We start from the raw sequence: 13,391 nt of genomic DNA, 5'->3' as shown, positions 1-13,391 counted from the left end.
AGAGTCAGAGAATAGTTACACAAAAGACATTTAAGCAACCAGCAGTGTCTTAAATGATCAGTAACACTAAATGTGTAAAACAACTGAATTATACTTCAAAAAGCTTGAGATGTGAAAATTTTCTGTGTGAATGAATGCTTTCAAAATAGAAAAAACTAGAAAACTTTCTCCACGATTAGTAAATAATTCATTTTCCCCAAATGTGAAGGTTGCTGTCTGGTTACACCTGAACCTCAGATTCTGACCCACACTCACCTTTGACCAGCTGCCAGTGATCCAGTCTGCTGGGCAGGGGATGTGTGTGTTGCAGGAGGATAGTGACTCAGGTTTGGGGATGTGTTCACAGTTACTGGGCTCCAGGGCTTTCTGCTCCTCCGCACTTAATGCTTGAATGCAAAGAACTGTCCTCTTAGTTTGGCCTGAGCTCCCACAGCTCGCTGAGCATTTCTGCCACTCCCCAACCCACCATCTACACAACAAGACACAAAGATTACACTGATTTCAAATGCAATGCTATGCTTTGTGTAGAATAAGAGTGTATTTAATGACTGTGACAATAAAGATGAGTCTTGGTGGTTTTAGATGGCTGTACGTATGTACGTACGTACATACATATTTTTTTTTAATTATCATGCAGCAATGTAGTGAGCATTCATTGTATTTTTTTTTCTTTTTGTTTTTCAAAGTTATGTTTGACATTTAGTTTCAAGCAAAAAAAGGCTATGCATACATAACAGTATTTTTACCCTTTATATTGCTGATTTTTTTACAGTGAGAATGTATCCATCCATCCATTATGAATATAAACCTCGCTGCCTGTATTTGATGTGTGTCTGTTGTAATTGACTTTTATAGATTACCATCGACACTGGAAATAAATATTCTCTAAAAAAACTGTTATAGAGTTTCTACATGCAAAATCTTTACTGGCATGTTTTACATCTAACAGAGAAATAAAGAAGATATTTTTCACTCACTTTTTAACAAAGCATGGCAACAGCAGGGAGCTCTGCATATTTGATTTGTGTAGATTTATTTTATTTTATTTGTTTTACATCGGACCTTTTTCCTTATGCAACTCCAAAGTTTCCTCACAGAAAACTAAAAGTGGCAAACTTTGTCTTTGTAAAAAAATCTAAACATTACTAAATATAGAAAAAAATCATCTCCACATGAATATGTCTGTGAAGGTTCTCTGTCATCCAGGTCATTGTAGTCTAAGGAGCTTGGAAAGAAGGCGTCTGGTCCTTGAAGTTGGTTCACCTCTCATCCGAAGAAGCTTCTTGGATTAGAGGTGAAATGTCTTTAAGGACGCCTTCTTTTCAAGCTCCTTAGACTCTCCACATGAACTGAAACAAACAAACAAACAAATAAATGATTAATTATTTCTGCAAAAAATTTTTTTGTTATTCATAATTCAAGCAGCACGGTGGCACGGTGGTTAGCACTGTTGCCGCACAGCAAGAAGGTCCTGAGTTCAATTCCACCATCAGGCCGGGGTCTTTCTGTGTGGAGTTTGCATGTTCTCCCCGTGTTTGCGTGGGTTCTCTCCGGGTACTCCGGCTTCCTCCCACCGTCCAAAGACATGCAGCTTGTGGGGATAGGTTAATTGATTAATCTAAATTGTCACTAGGTGTGAATGTGCGAGTGAATGGTTGTCTGTCCCTATGTGTTAGCCCTGCGACAGACTGGTGACCTGTCCAGGGTGTACCCCGCCTTTCGCCCTATGACAGCTGGGATAGGCTCCAGCGCCCCCCGCAACCTTGAAAAGGATAAGCGGAAGCGAATGGATGGATGGATCATAATTCAAGCACTGTCTTTTGAACATCAACTGTAACATCCCACAAAAGCGTAAACAATGGCACTCCTGCAGCCTCCATAGAGAAGGGTTGATCCACTGGCCAAACATCCTTTTCCAAGAAGACACTGGGCTCTTAAAACAAGATGATAGGCTGTACTTTGGTGGTGTAAAATGCATGGAAGTAAAAATGCCTGCTGGCTATTTCACTTCTCTTGTCTTGTCCAATTAAAAAAAAGTCAAAAGGTAATTTTTTTGAAAAAAGAAAACACATAAAAAACAATTTGTCTTCAGAGGCTTGAAAAAGTAAATTAAAATAAATGTCAAACTGCAATTTTTGAGTTAATTAAAAACTGTTACAACATGGAAATTTATTCTGTAGAATAATATTAAACTTGCTGTAACTTTAGGTTTGGCAGCTTTGATTGTTTGATGATTGTAGAGCACGCAGAATTTTTTGTGTGTGCGAGGGTTAAAGTACCAACACTGCACGTGTCCTTTTGTAAAACTGGGAGACAAAAAAACCCAACTCACATGGCTGGACAAGGATCCTTATTACAGCTGGTTTGGTTGTGGTCAAGTCGGGTTAAGTGGTCACAGAAGTGCTCCTCAACTATCCCAGTTGTCTTTTCCACACAGTGGATAATCTGCCTCTGAACACCTGAAATACAGAAGAGAGAAACTTTCTGTGACATCTAGTACACAACTTATAAATGATTATAAGAAACAAAACAAAAAGTGTCAACATATTTATCCGTTACACATTTTAAAAACTGAATCCGATACCAAGGGCTGTAAAAAGATGTTAACAGACTAAACTAAAGGATTACATTTACAACATAATTAAAAATATGGGTGGAAGTGGAAAAACAGAGCTGCCCATTTTAATGTACATTTTATTTGCAAACCCGTTCCATAGCTTTCACAACAAAAGTAATTTTGAACCATTTAACATTAAGAAAAAAGACTGCTACACTGGCACGTTTGTGTTTTGATTCATTCACTTCATTGTGAAATGGTGTATGCTGAGATAAATGCTGCGAGCAATGTAAATGAGCCAAAAAACGAAGACGAAGAAGAAAAAAACGTATGAAACACATTTTGAATCTTTGCTTTAAATCCATTTTTCAGAACATCACTTTAAACCCTAACATAGTCAAAGCCTATTCCAGTTGATTTTAGTTCATGGAGGGGTTGGTAATACGTTTACCAAACACGAATTTACTACAGTATCACACAATTAGTCTTAAAATCCACAAAAAAACCCAGTATTTACAACACTGTCATGTTAAGCCACCATGTTGCAACTGACTGAAGGCGACTGAGGCCAGACTGGTGGCTGAAAGCCAGCACTGCTGGCAAGCCTGACTGGACAGAGGTACCAAGATGAGGTTCTCCAAGCTGTAGCTGTGCCACTCTTGTGGCTGCACACTGTCCTGTGGCTATTTCAGCAGGACAATGCCTCCTGTCAGAGTAGCGCCAGCCTTTCAGGATGACTCATATCCAAAACCTTCCTTGGTCAGCATTCAGTCCCGTTGTTCCTCCTATTGAAAATACCTGGGGACACGCTGGCTCGAGGTGTTCATGAGAAGCATCACAGTCAATAAACCATTTTGCAGATAAACCAAGAATCTGCATTTTTGTGACTAATATATAAATATTTGATCTAAATCCATATGCCTGTGGTTAGGCAGTTAAGAGCTATCGTTCTATTTCAAACATATGGACAACCAATAACAGATTTATAAACAAACACACTAGTAAAAGTAATTTAATGGCAATGATTAAAACAAGGTAAATAAAAATAGTGACTCAAGATGAGTTAAGAAGAAAGGAAAAAAGAACTGTGAAAAAAATTTAAAAAACATTTTAATGATGATAGGTTTCCTTTATTTAAGCGATATATAGAAAATTTTAAAGCCATTTTTTAAAAGTCTCTGTAGGCAGTGTTTGAAATATGTGCATGTTTAAACGTGAAAGGATTCTGATTAAATATTAAACGTTTGAACAGTCCTGTTGAATTTTAACAGTATGCTGAGTACCAACTGCTCCAGTTCCAGTGATACCTTTGCTTTTACGTACATGTAAAAAATATAACGAAAAATCGACCAAATTCTCAAAGCTTCTCGAAGCCCGTGTCACGTAGCTCTTCTCATCCAATATTTTACAAATTTGTTGGTTGTTAATTGTAGCCACCTGACGCTAAATGGTTACACCACAAGAAAAGATATCAACAGAATCGTGGTGTGCATTTACGGATGGTGAGTCTTTATGGTTTCAAAAAGCACTGCACTAACTGTACCTAATAGGCTGACAACAGGTTTATCTCATGTGATAACGCTCTCCATCATTCCTCTCACTCTCCTGAGGGGACTTTCATCCTGTCGAAGCAGAAGACAACCCTCAGTTCACAGCGCCCTCTGCTCTGATCCTGCTGAGGGCCACAATGCACATTTGATAGCTAATTTACACCTTCAAAGATACATCTTAAGGGTCATGACAGCTATGTGAGATTGGAAGCTGCACAGAGAAAAGAAGAAACGAAATGATATGGGGGGAAAATACAGAGAAACACCCCATATTGATGACATGATGTTTGTGGCTAAATTTAAACACTACTTGGACAAATAATGTTGTCTTATCATGAATTCTTGGTACACCGAGAAGCTTATGAATGTGGGTAAAACAGGGACACCCAGGGAAGATAAAGAATCTCCAGCTAGATATACCATTGTACTGTCTTGTTATCGTGTACTAACTAACGAATACTAAAGCAGATGAGGTTATTGTATTAGCTCTTCTGTACTTCTGCTGCTGCTGCCCTTATGGCATTTTCAGAATTAAGCCTTTCACTTCCAAATCTCTGAATCCCACCAAGTCTAGACAGCCCACTCAGTAAAATGATTTCCATCAACATATGCAGATGTTTCAGCTTTGGTGATCAGGATGAAGAAACTGAGTGGCATCCAAATATCTCTGATGGAAAATGAATCATGGTTTAAAGCCAGGAGCGAACTGAACTCTGGGAAGAAATGGTCAACAAACACAAGGAAAACATGGAAGCGCCACATTAAGAAGAGCGCTGTTATATCGTGAGGCTCAGACATTTTTCCTGCATAGCGGCGATATTTATCACTGAGTCACCATGCTATAAAAAATTGTCCTCTTTGAAAAAACAAAACAAAAAGACTAAACAATAAAGCATTATCAATGCTTTAGTAAAGGAACACAATTTGGTTTGTGTGCAGTTTTTACTTGAAGCGAGGCTCAATAGGAATTTCCTCGCTGGTGGTTGTAAAGTGATATTTATGAAAGGATCAACAAAGGCAGTAATGAAAGACACTCGGTGAAGCTTGTTATTGTTACAAGTATTGGCATGATTAAATTCATCCAAGGCCATCACTCTTGAAAATGCATTTGAAAGCAAAGTCAAATCTTATTTTTCATTTGTCTCCGAGAACAGGACAACAGTTTCACTGATTTAGTTTCACTATCATTGAAAAGGCTCTGACTGATCTTCAAGATCAAAACAACACCTCTATTTGGGAGGTTAATACAGATTTCCAGGTTATACAGATAAATGATGTCTAATAAAATAAAAGCCTGAAAAAAGAAGAGGAAAGAAATATCTAAACACTGAGACTACTTGGCAAAATTGGACAAGCTTTAGGGGTTGCAGAAGCTTGTTGTTATACCCATTCGGCAGTTTAAAATGGATTTGAACTTTGAACACCATTCAATTACGTATTTTCATTTCCTTTTATCTTATTGAAAAAGAAGACATACACTGGTGCTTTCCAGAAACAGAAGTCAGGAGGGATAGAGTCATTTTTATCCATATTTAAAACAACATTTAAAGAGCTATATGACAAATAAAGAGTTACATAAATGAGGAATGAAGTAAACCACATGAAAATACCAAAGATGCAATCCTGAAAACACACAAAGAAGTAAACACAGAAACTCTACACCTGGTATCGAAAAAATCTCCCAGCTTTAATCTTTATGTTACAATCTAACACTAACCAATCTGAACTTCAATCTTGTTACCAGATCATCCAAAACCAGAGGCAGACTGGTGCTAACTATGTAGTGACTTTAAAACAACAACAACAAAATTACACAAAAAAAAGTAACGACAGAAAACCTTTCATGCCCACATTCGCACTGACGGGCAGTCTGGAATCAGCAATAAACCTAAACCCAACTAGCTGGATGTCTGTGGACTGTGGGAGGAAACCCGATTACGCAGAGAGAACCCACACAGACACGAAGAGTCCACACAGAAAGGTCTCAGCCAAATGGTGGATTCAAACACAGGACCTGACTGCTGTGAGGTAATATTGCCAACAACCATGCCACCATGGTGACATACAACTGACAAGTGACATTTGGGGTTTAAATGTTATGGTATACAGCAGCGGTCCCCAACCCCTGGGCCACAGACCGTCCGTGAGTCGTTCGGTACCGGGCCACGAGAGTTGAGGTTCAGATGTGAAATTTATGGTTTTCATGGTTTTTATCGTTAGCTCGGATTCCCTGGGTCTTTTCCCGTGTTGTAGTTTTGTGTCTTATTTTGAAGGAAATATTTACGTGTTACCACAGCGACCAGAAAGTATTAAGGGGCAGAGAGGAGGACGTTACTCTCAATGTTGTTGGCGCATTTCAGGAGGACACTGCTGATAAAGTTACACAATTACACAGCGAATTCCTGTTTATTATTATATTTGCAGCATACCACAGTTTTTGTCTTGGTTGTATCATTTTATTTTGGTGTATTTACACTAGCATCCCCAGGCTTCTACCTTTCTACCTATAAAACCCGAGAGCAGTCAAATGGTGGAAGTGGAAGCTAAATTGGCTAGTCATTCATATGTATATTAGGTCGTTACCTAGGAATTCTGGAGGGAGGGGAGTGGGGGTGAGTGATTGAGGGGGTGGGGGAGTGGAGTGTTTCAGTTTGCCATCTTAGGGAGAAATCAACACATGTCCTTTGTATGTCCTTTGTTGCTGACATTTATTGATGAAAACAGTACAAAAAACCAACCATTTGTACACATATTTACAAATAATGATAAAAAGTGAGTGAGTACATTTCAACATTTTCAGCAATCACTCACAATCCTGGCACTGCCACGGTATCTGTCGTCTGCATTTACCACATGTGTACCTGTAGCAGTGAACACATCGCACAGTGGCCTGATTTTTTTTGCATCTGTGTACTTGGATTTTAGGTCGCAAGCCACCCAAAACTTGCTCCATGCACCACTCAGCAGGCCATTTGTAAATATGTGTACAAATGGTTGGTTTTTTGTACTGTTTTTATCAATAAATGTCAGCAACAAAGGACATACACCCATGTGTGTTGATTTCTCCCTAAGATGGCAAACTGAAACACTCCAAGTTGGTGACTTTTGGAGATTTGTTTCCCTGGATGATTGAGAATGCATCAAGATGAAACACAAAAGGAAGCTCACCGCTTTTGTTGCTGCCATAAATGCCATTAGTTCAGGGAGGTCCATGAACCAATGAACATGCTCCATGCACCACTCAGCAGGCCATTTGTAAATATGTGTACAAATGGTTGGTTTTTTGTACTGTTTTTATCAATAAATGTCAGCAACAAAGGACATACAAAGGACATGTGTTGATTTCTCCCTAAGATGGCAAACTGAAACACTGAAACACTCCACTCCCCCACCCCCTCAATCACTCACTGAGTGATTGAGGGGGTGGGGGAGCTGCTAAAAGCGGTGAGCTTCCTTTTGTGTTTCATCTTGATGCATTCTCAATCATCCAGGGAAACAAATCTCCAAAAGTCACCAACTTGGAGTGTTTCAGTTTGCCATCTTAGGGAGAAATCAACACACATGGGTGTATGTCCTTTGTTGCTGAGTGGTGCATGGAGCATGTTCATTGGTTCATGGACCTCCCTGAACTAATGGCATTTATTGCAATTGTCATCTTGCGGGGGGTTTACAGGGTTCCATCGGTAAATGACTGCTGGTCAGCAAACCTGGGAAACCCACAGATAATTGGAACTATGGCACGAAACCGCTTCCAAGACATCATGCAACACCTACGCTTTGATGACAAGTCCACCCGCAGTGATCGAGCAAAGACTGATAAGTTCACTGCAATTTCCAGTGTGTGGGGATCATTTGTCACCAACTGCATCACGTGCTACAACCCTGGTCTACATATCACCGTTGATGAACAGCTTTTCCCATCAAAGACTCGGTGCTGTTTCCTGCAGTATATTGCAAGTAAACCTGACAAGTTTGGGATCAAGTTTTGGGTGGCTTGCGACCTAAAATCCAAGTACACAGATGGAAAAAAAATCAGGCCACTGTGCGATGTGTTCACTGCTACAGGTACACATGTGGTAAATGCAGACGACAGATACCGTGGCAGTGCCAGGATTGTGAGTGATTGCTGAAAATGTTGAAATGTACTCACTCACTTTTTATCATTATTTGTAAATATGTGTACAAATGGTTGGTTTTTTGTACTGTTTTCATCAATAAATGTCAGCAACAAAGGACATACAAAGGACATGTGTTGATTTCTCCCTAAGATGGCAAACTGAAACACTCCACTCCCCCACCCCCTCAATCACTCACCCCCACTCCCCTCCCTCCAGAATTCCTAGGTAACGACCTAATATACATATGAATGACTAGCCAATTTAGCTTCCACTTCCACCATTTGACTGCTCTCGGGTTTTATAGGTAGAAAGGTAGAAGCCTGGGGATGCTAGTGTTAAAAGTTGAGAAAATCAATGTCAAATCTAAAAGAACCACGCGGTCAAGGTGTCCGCGAGTATATGTAAAAGGGATGAAAGGACTTGTCAGAAAGGCATTTCTTTCTTCTTTATGAAACTCCCCACACATTGGGAAATGCATAAATCCTGAGTGGGGTTACACAAGGCTGACAAAAAAAGGTCTCCACCTCCACCATAATCTTCTGTATGTCTCATCTTTGTAACCTGCAAAATGAGTTTGATTCATTATGCGACAATTTGACAACCTTGTGACACTCAACTGAAAAATGAGGCCATTACAGTACAAAAGGAAGATGAGCAGATGTGAGAAGAAATTAAGAAGGCGAAATCAACTGCAGGGCAAGGCTCTGGGAGGGGGTCCATCCATCAGGGCCACACGGGAGAGTGGAAAGCGATAAGAAGCAAAAGAGAAAACAGGACGGCACAGCGAGGGCAACAAATAGCAAACAATTGATCATACTGGCCTCTTTAATCTTAACAAGATTTTTGTATTTGAAATGTGTGAAGCAACAGCATAAATGCTTCTTCATCATTCTTCATTCTTTTGTTGTTTCTCAGAAACTATTGACTGTCTTGTGACAAATTAAAGTCACCTCATGTTTGACCCCTATAGTGAGCGGATGTAGCTCTGGTTCGCTGGCTAGAGCAGAATATCTGTAAATCAATACAAAACTGTTCTGAACAACCACTTTTATCCTGTGAAGAAACACTTCTTGTGCCTCGTCCAGGATAACAATGTCTCCACGAGAGCTCACTCATGGGTTTAATGACTCTGAAGATGAATATAAATCATCGATTTCACTGGTCTTCACATCATTAAACGCCTATGGGAGATTTTGAACAGTACGCTCCACCTTCATCATCAAAACGGTCTCTATTCCTCCACATGCAAAAATAGTGGCATGTGGCACATTTTACGCCATAATCTCTCTCACTCCCCGTACGTTTGCCCACTTATGTATAGCAAAGCTGTTTCTCTTACCTGTTCCGCAAGTAACGCTGCATTCAGTCCACGAACCGTATTTCCAGTAGAAAACTGACAGCGGGGTGTTGTTCTTTTCGGAGACATTTTGACTGATGGTGTACTCGTACCTCACTCCTGGATTGGCCTCCTGAAAGAGAAGCTGTAACACACGAGAGGAGAAATAAGAAACGTTTCATGGCAACAGAAAGTGAGGTGCAAGGTAGAATCGAAAATAGTTATGCTGAGTGGTGAAATTTTACTTCCCTCACCATCTCTTATTTGCACAGCTATAGACTATTTCCAGTGTCAACAAAAATTATTATAGTTACTACATTTGCTTATTTGGAGCAGAACTGTATGCAGTTTAAAGACTTGAAAGTAATCAAAATGCAAAGGACTTTGTTTCCCAGCCTTTTCATATGGGAATAAACAGAGTCTTTCTCTATGACTTAGAAAGGGATAATGCATTTAAAACCGTGGGTTTACTCATACCTGAATCCACAGAAGCTCTGTAGTGGGCCCTGGAGATGTCAGGTTTTCAAGCTGTCCGGTCCTCTCATAGGTGAATACTGTTCCAGCAGCCTTGTATTCTCCATTCCACTGGATCGTCCAGCCACCATTCAGGAAATACTTGCTGGGATTGTCACTTCGGAGTGCCAAGAAATTTCCAGCTGCTCCCAACTCCTCAATGTGAATGTCCCAGGCTCCCTCTGGGATCAGTCCAATGTCTACATAGCCTAAAAAGACGTGAAATTTTAGTGAAAGAACAATCTTTGTGAAATAGAAATACAAGTATTCTGATACGCGGTGTTTTAAACGATGTATCCACAAAAAAGACATTCAAAAATGTTACAACTGTAAAAAACATACTATTTTGGGAGGTTATAATCTGTTTTTTCTCCCACAGCAAAGACTTTGTGGAATAATATGTTAAGACAACAACAAATAAATCCTGAACTCTGAAACAGAAACAGCTCGACTCAGTTTACCCATCATCCCTTTTGATTTCTTACATCTGTTCTTTGTACACATCTTTGTGATATGTCAAAATAACTTTTTTGAGTAGGGTTAATGTAAAAAACAGAAAAGAAAACAACATACCCAGCCCTTCACTCTCTTCAAATGTTTTCCTCACAGTTGTACAGGTGGAGCCGTTACCATTGCACACTCCACAGCGATCCTCTACAGCAGTGGAATCTATCACGTAATCACAGCCTATATTCTGTTAGAAACATGCCACAAAAATGATCAGTATCACGATAACGGACATTATGTAGCAAATGTGACTTGGTGACCCTTTGAACTGTGGTAGTTCCTGTTACATCGCTTTCTAAAAGCCAGAAAAACAGCAGAGGCTGTCTCATGTACCTTTGACTTGTTTGGAGTGGGCAGATGATGCAAATGAAGCTCAAAGTAATCCTTAATATTATAGTGTAGTATTTATTTATTTACTTTTTAGGTTGGGTTTGCTGGATACTGTACTCTGGCATGGTGCAAATGAAGGCACAACATGTAATCCAGATAAACAAAAGGCAGCAGTTGAGCTGCATCAGGTGGTTCTCTTACTTAAGTCCATGTAAACAAAGTTTGACTTTGGTAAAAGAGCAAACACAATAGCAAGAAAACATGGCTATTTTTAAGCATGCATTATGCAGAATTGCATCTATATAATATATTAAATAATATATCCATTAATGTTTAATTACATCACTATCTTGCTACCTAACTTATGGATTTAGCTGCCAAATCAATAAACTAATTTTAACTGTGCATTTCAATAGTTTTCTTAATTATGCACGTGCAATGGCAGAAGGCTATTCAATTCTATTTTATTCTATTCTAAAGTTAAAGCTAGGCAAAATAGCAAATAAATAGATATTCATAGCACAATAATACTACTGAAAGAGTTGAAAGCAACAGAAAACTGAGTACCTCAAAGTTGCATTTATATACAATACTTGAAAAAAGGTATGTACTTATTTTTTAATTAATTAATTTGACCAAACTTAGGATGGGAACATGCTTCCCGTGGTGTTCCTAGTGTTACGGCCCTAGCAGGGCCTCTCTCTCTCCTGAGGGTGCCTGTGTGGGCGTGTCCCACTACCTCCTACCTGAGATGCCACCTTTCCCTCCGGCGCAGCTGACTCCCATCAGCAATTAAGGGTATTTAAGCCCAGAGCAGGGTGAGCTCTGGGCCAGAGTGCCATTTGTGTGGGTACAGCTAGTGAGCTGAGTGCTTTTGCGGTGTTTCCAGCTGGTGAGCTGTGTTTTGTGGTTGTCAGCTAGTGAGCTGCATTTTCCTTTTGACATTTTGCATTACTGACCAATGCCTGAGTTTTGTTTGTGTTACTTTTATGGTGATAGCGGCTTGTCCGTCTCTTTTAGTTGAATTACTTCAATAAAACTGTTTTATTTAACTGTTTCGCCTCCTTGACTCCTTTTTCTGACCCGGTCACTTTTGTTACTTCCCCCTCCCCGCCTAGACCCCCCCCAGGGGAACGTAACAAGTGGGGGCTCGTCCGGGATATTTGAAAAGGGAGTTCTGTGTTGGATTTGGTTTTCTTTTTGATTATCTCGCTTTGGCACCTTTTAGAGATTAATAACTTCCCAGTTAAGGTAGGTGAGTGCCCAGCTGAGCTTTTTAAGTTCCTCCTTCGGGCACTCTTTTGTTATTTTGCCTTTGTTGTTTTTGGAGTAATCCTGGGTGGGGATTAATTCTCTGTCGGGGGTAGGCAATTCAGGGCTCCAGTCGCTGAAGTTCTGCCTTTAAAGTTGCCTCGAGCCCAGCACGCTCCGGAAGATAGACAGGGCAAGGTTTTGGAACTGGGTAAGTTGTTTTGTTAACGTGTGTGTGGCGGGAGGTAAGTTGGTCAGCTAAAGTAAGTTGTGTAGTGGTCTGTTAATTGTCTTACTTAGGTTGTGTTTTTCTAACTCTTCACCATCCCCAAAATGGTTGACACAGCTGCTAGTGTACAGGTGTCTAGAGGCTCGTTTGTGAGCAATAACATTCACCTGGTTCCAGACTTCTGTGAATCCAGTGTTCACAGCTTTTTCAGTGTGTTCGAACGCCTGGCAACTGCACTGCAGTGGCCTCAAGATGTGTGGGGGGTGATGTTGCTGTGTCGGTTGACAGGTAAGGCTCAAGAAGCGTGTTCTGGTCTGTCTAGGCAGGACTGCCTGGTTTATGGAAAGATCAAAAGTGCCGTCCTCCAAGCCTATGAACTGGTACCTGAGGCCTATAGGCAGCATTTTCGAGGGTTGGAGTTGGCGCAGGGACAGTCCTATCTTGACTTCGCCAGGGAGAAGATGAGGCTCTTTGATAGGTGGTGTGCGGCAAGCCAGGTTAATGATGTGGGGTCCATACGTGAGCTTATGCTGGTGGAGGATTTTAAAAACTCTGTTCCTAAGTCTGTGGCCCTTTATTTAAGTGAACAGAGGGTTACAACTCTACAGCAAGCTGCCACCCTGGCAGATGAGTTTAAGCTGATTCATACAGCAAGGGCGGTAGGACAGGATATCCCTCTGCACTATAGCGCAGCCTGGACAGGTAAAAGTGGGCCAGCTAAGAAGGAAAATGCAGTTATGGTGTTAAGATCTAGGCCCAAACTGTGTTTTTTCTGTCACAAGCCTGGCCATGTGGTTGCCAATTGTGTCAAACTGGTACTCAAACAGAAAGCCCACTCAACACAAAAGGGGCCTATTTTGAGAAGTCAGTCGTGGCTCTCAAACTGACAAGCTTGCCAGGCCTACGGAAAGGCTAAACCTGGAGCACAATTGCTCGGTAGCACCCCGTAATCGGTGTACGAGGCCAACTAACCCTGAGCTGCCGCTGGTTGATCCTTTCT

The 13,391-nt window shown here is 40.6% G+C and overlaps 1 protein-coding gene and 1 long non-coding RNA gene across 3 annotated transcripts in view; one reads left to right on the top strand and one right to left on the bottom strand.

Annotated features, from left to right (window-relative positions):
• The window catches only part of adamts7 (a disintegrin-like and metallopeptidase (reprolysin type) with thrombospondin type 1 motif, 7), a 109,031-nt gene that overhangs the window by 36,930 nt on the left and 58,710 nt on the right, over positions 1–13,391 (bottom strand). For both annotated transcript variants that reach the window (XM_076884639.1, XM_076884641.1), the window contains exons 14-18: positions 10,648–10,768; positions 10,039–10,283; positions 9,565–9,706; positions 2,333–2,459; positions 256–469 (exon numbers count right to left, since the gene is read on the bottom strand). In XM_076884639.1, coding sequence (XP_076740754.1) covers positions 256–469; positions 2,333–2,459; positions 9,565–9,706; positions 10,039–10,283; positions 10,648–10,768 — 849 coding nt within the window. The remainder of the gene's footprint in view (positions 1–255; positions 470–2,332; positions 2,460–9,564; positions 9,707–10,038; positions 10,284–10,647; positions 10,769–13,391) is intronic.
• Positions 12,496–13,391, top strand: part of LOC143418954 (uncharacterized) — a 10,135-nt gene continuing 9,239 nt past the window's right edge. Inside the window, exon 1 of the long non-coding RNA XR_013098900.1 lies at positions 12,496–12,679. This is a non-coding gene — a long non-coding RNA (uncharacterized LOC143418954). The remainder of the gene's footprint in view (positions 12,680–13,391) is intronic.

Source organism: Maylandia zebra, linkage group LG1, assembly GCF_041146795.1.
Source record: "Maylandia zebra isolate NMK-2024a linkage group LG1, Mzebra_GT3a, whole genome shotgun sequence".
Lineage (NCBI taxonomy): Eukaryota > Metazoa > Chordata > Actinopteri > Cichliformes > Cichlidae > Maylandia > Maylandia zebra.
This window is presented reverse-complemented; position numbering and strand designations above follow the sequence as displayed.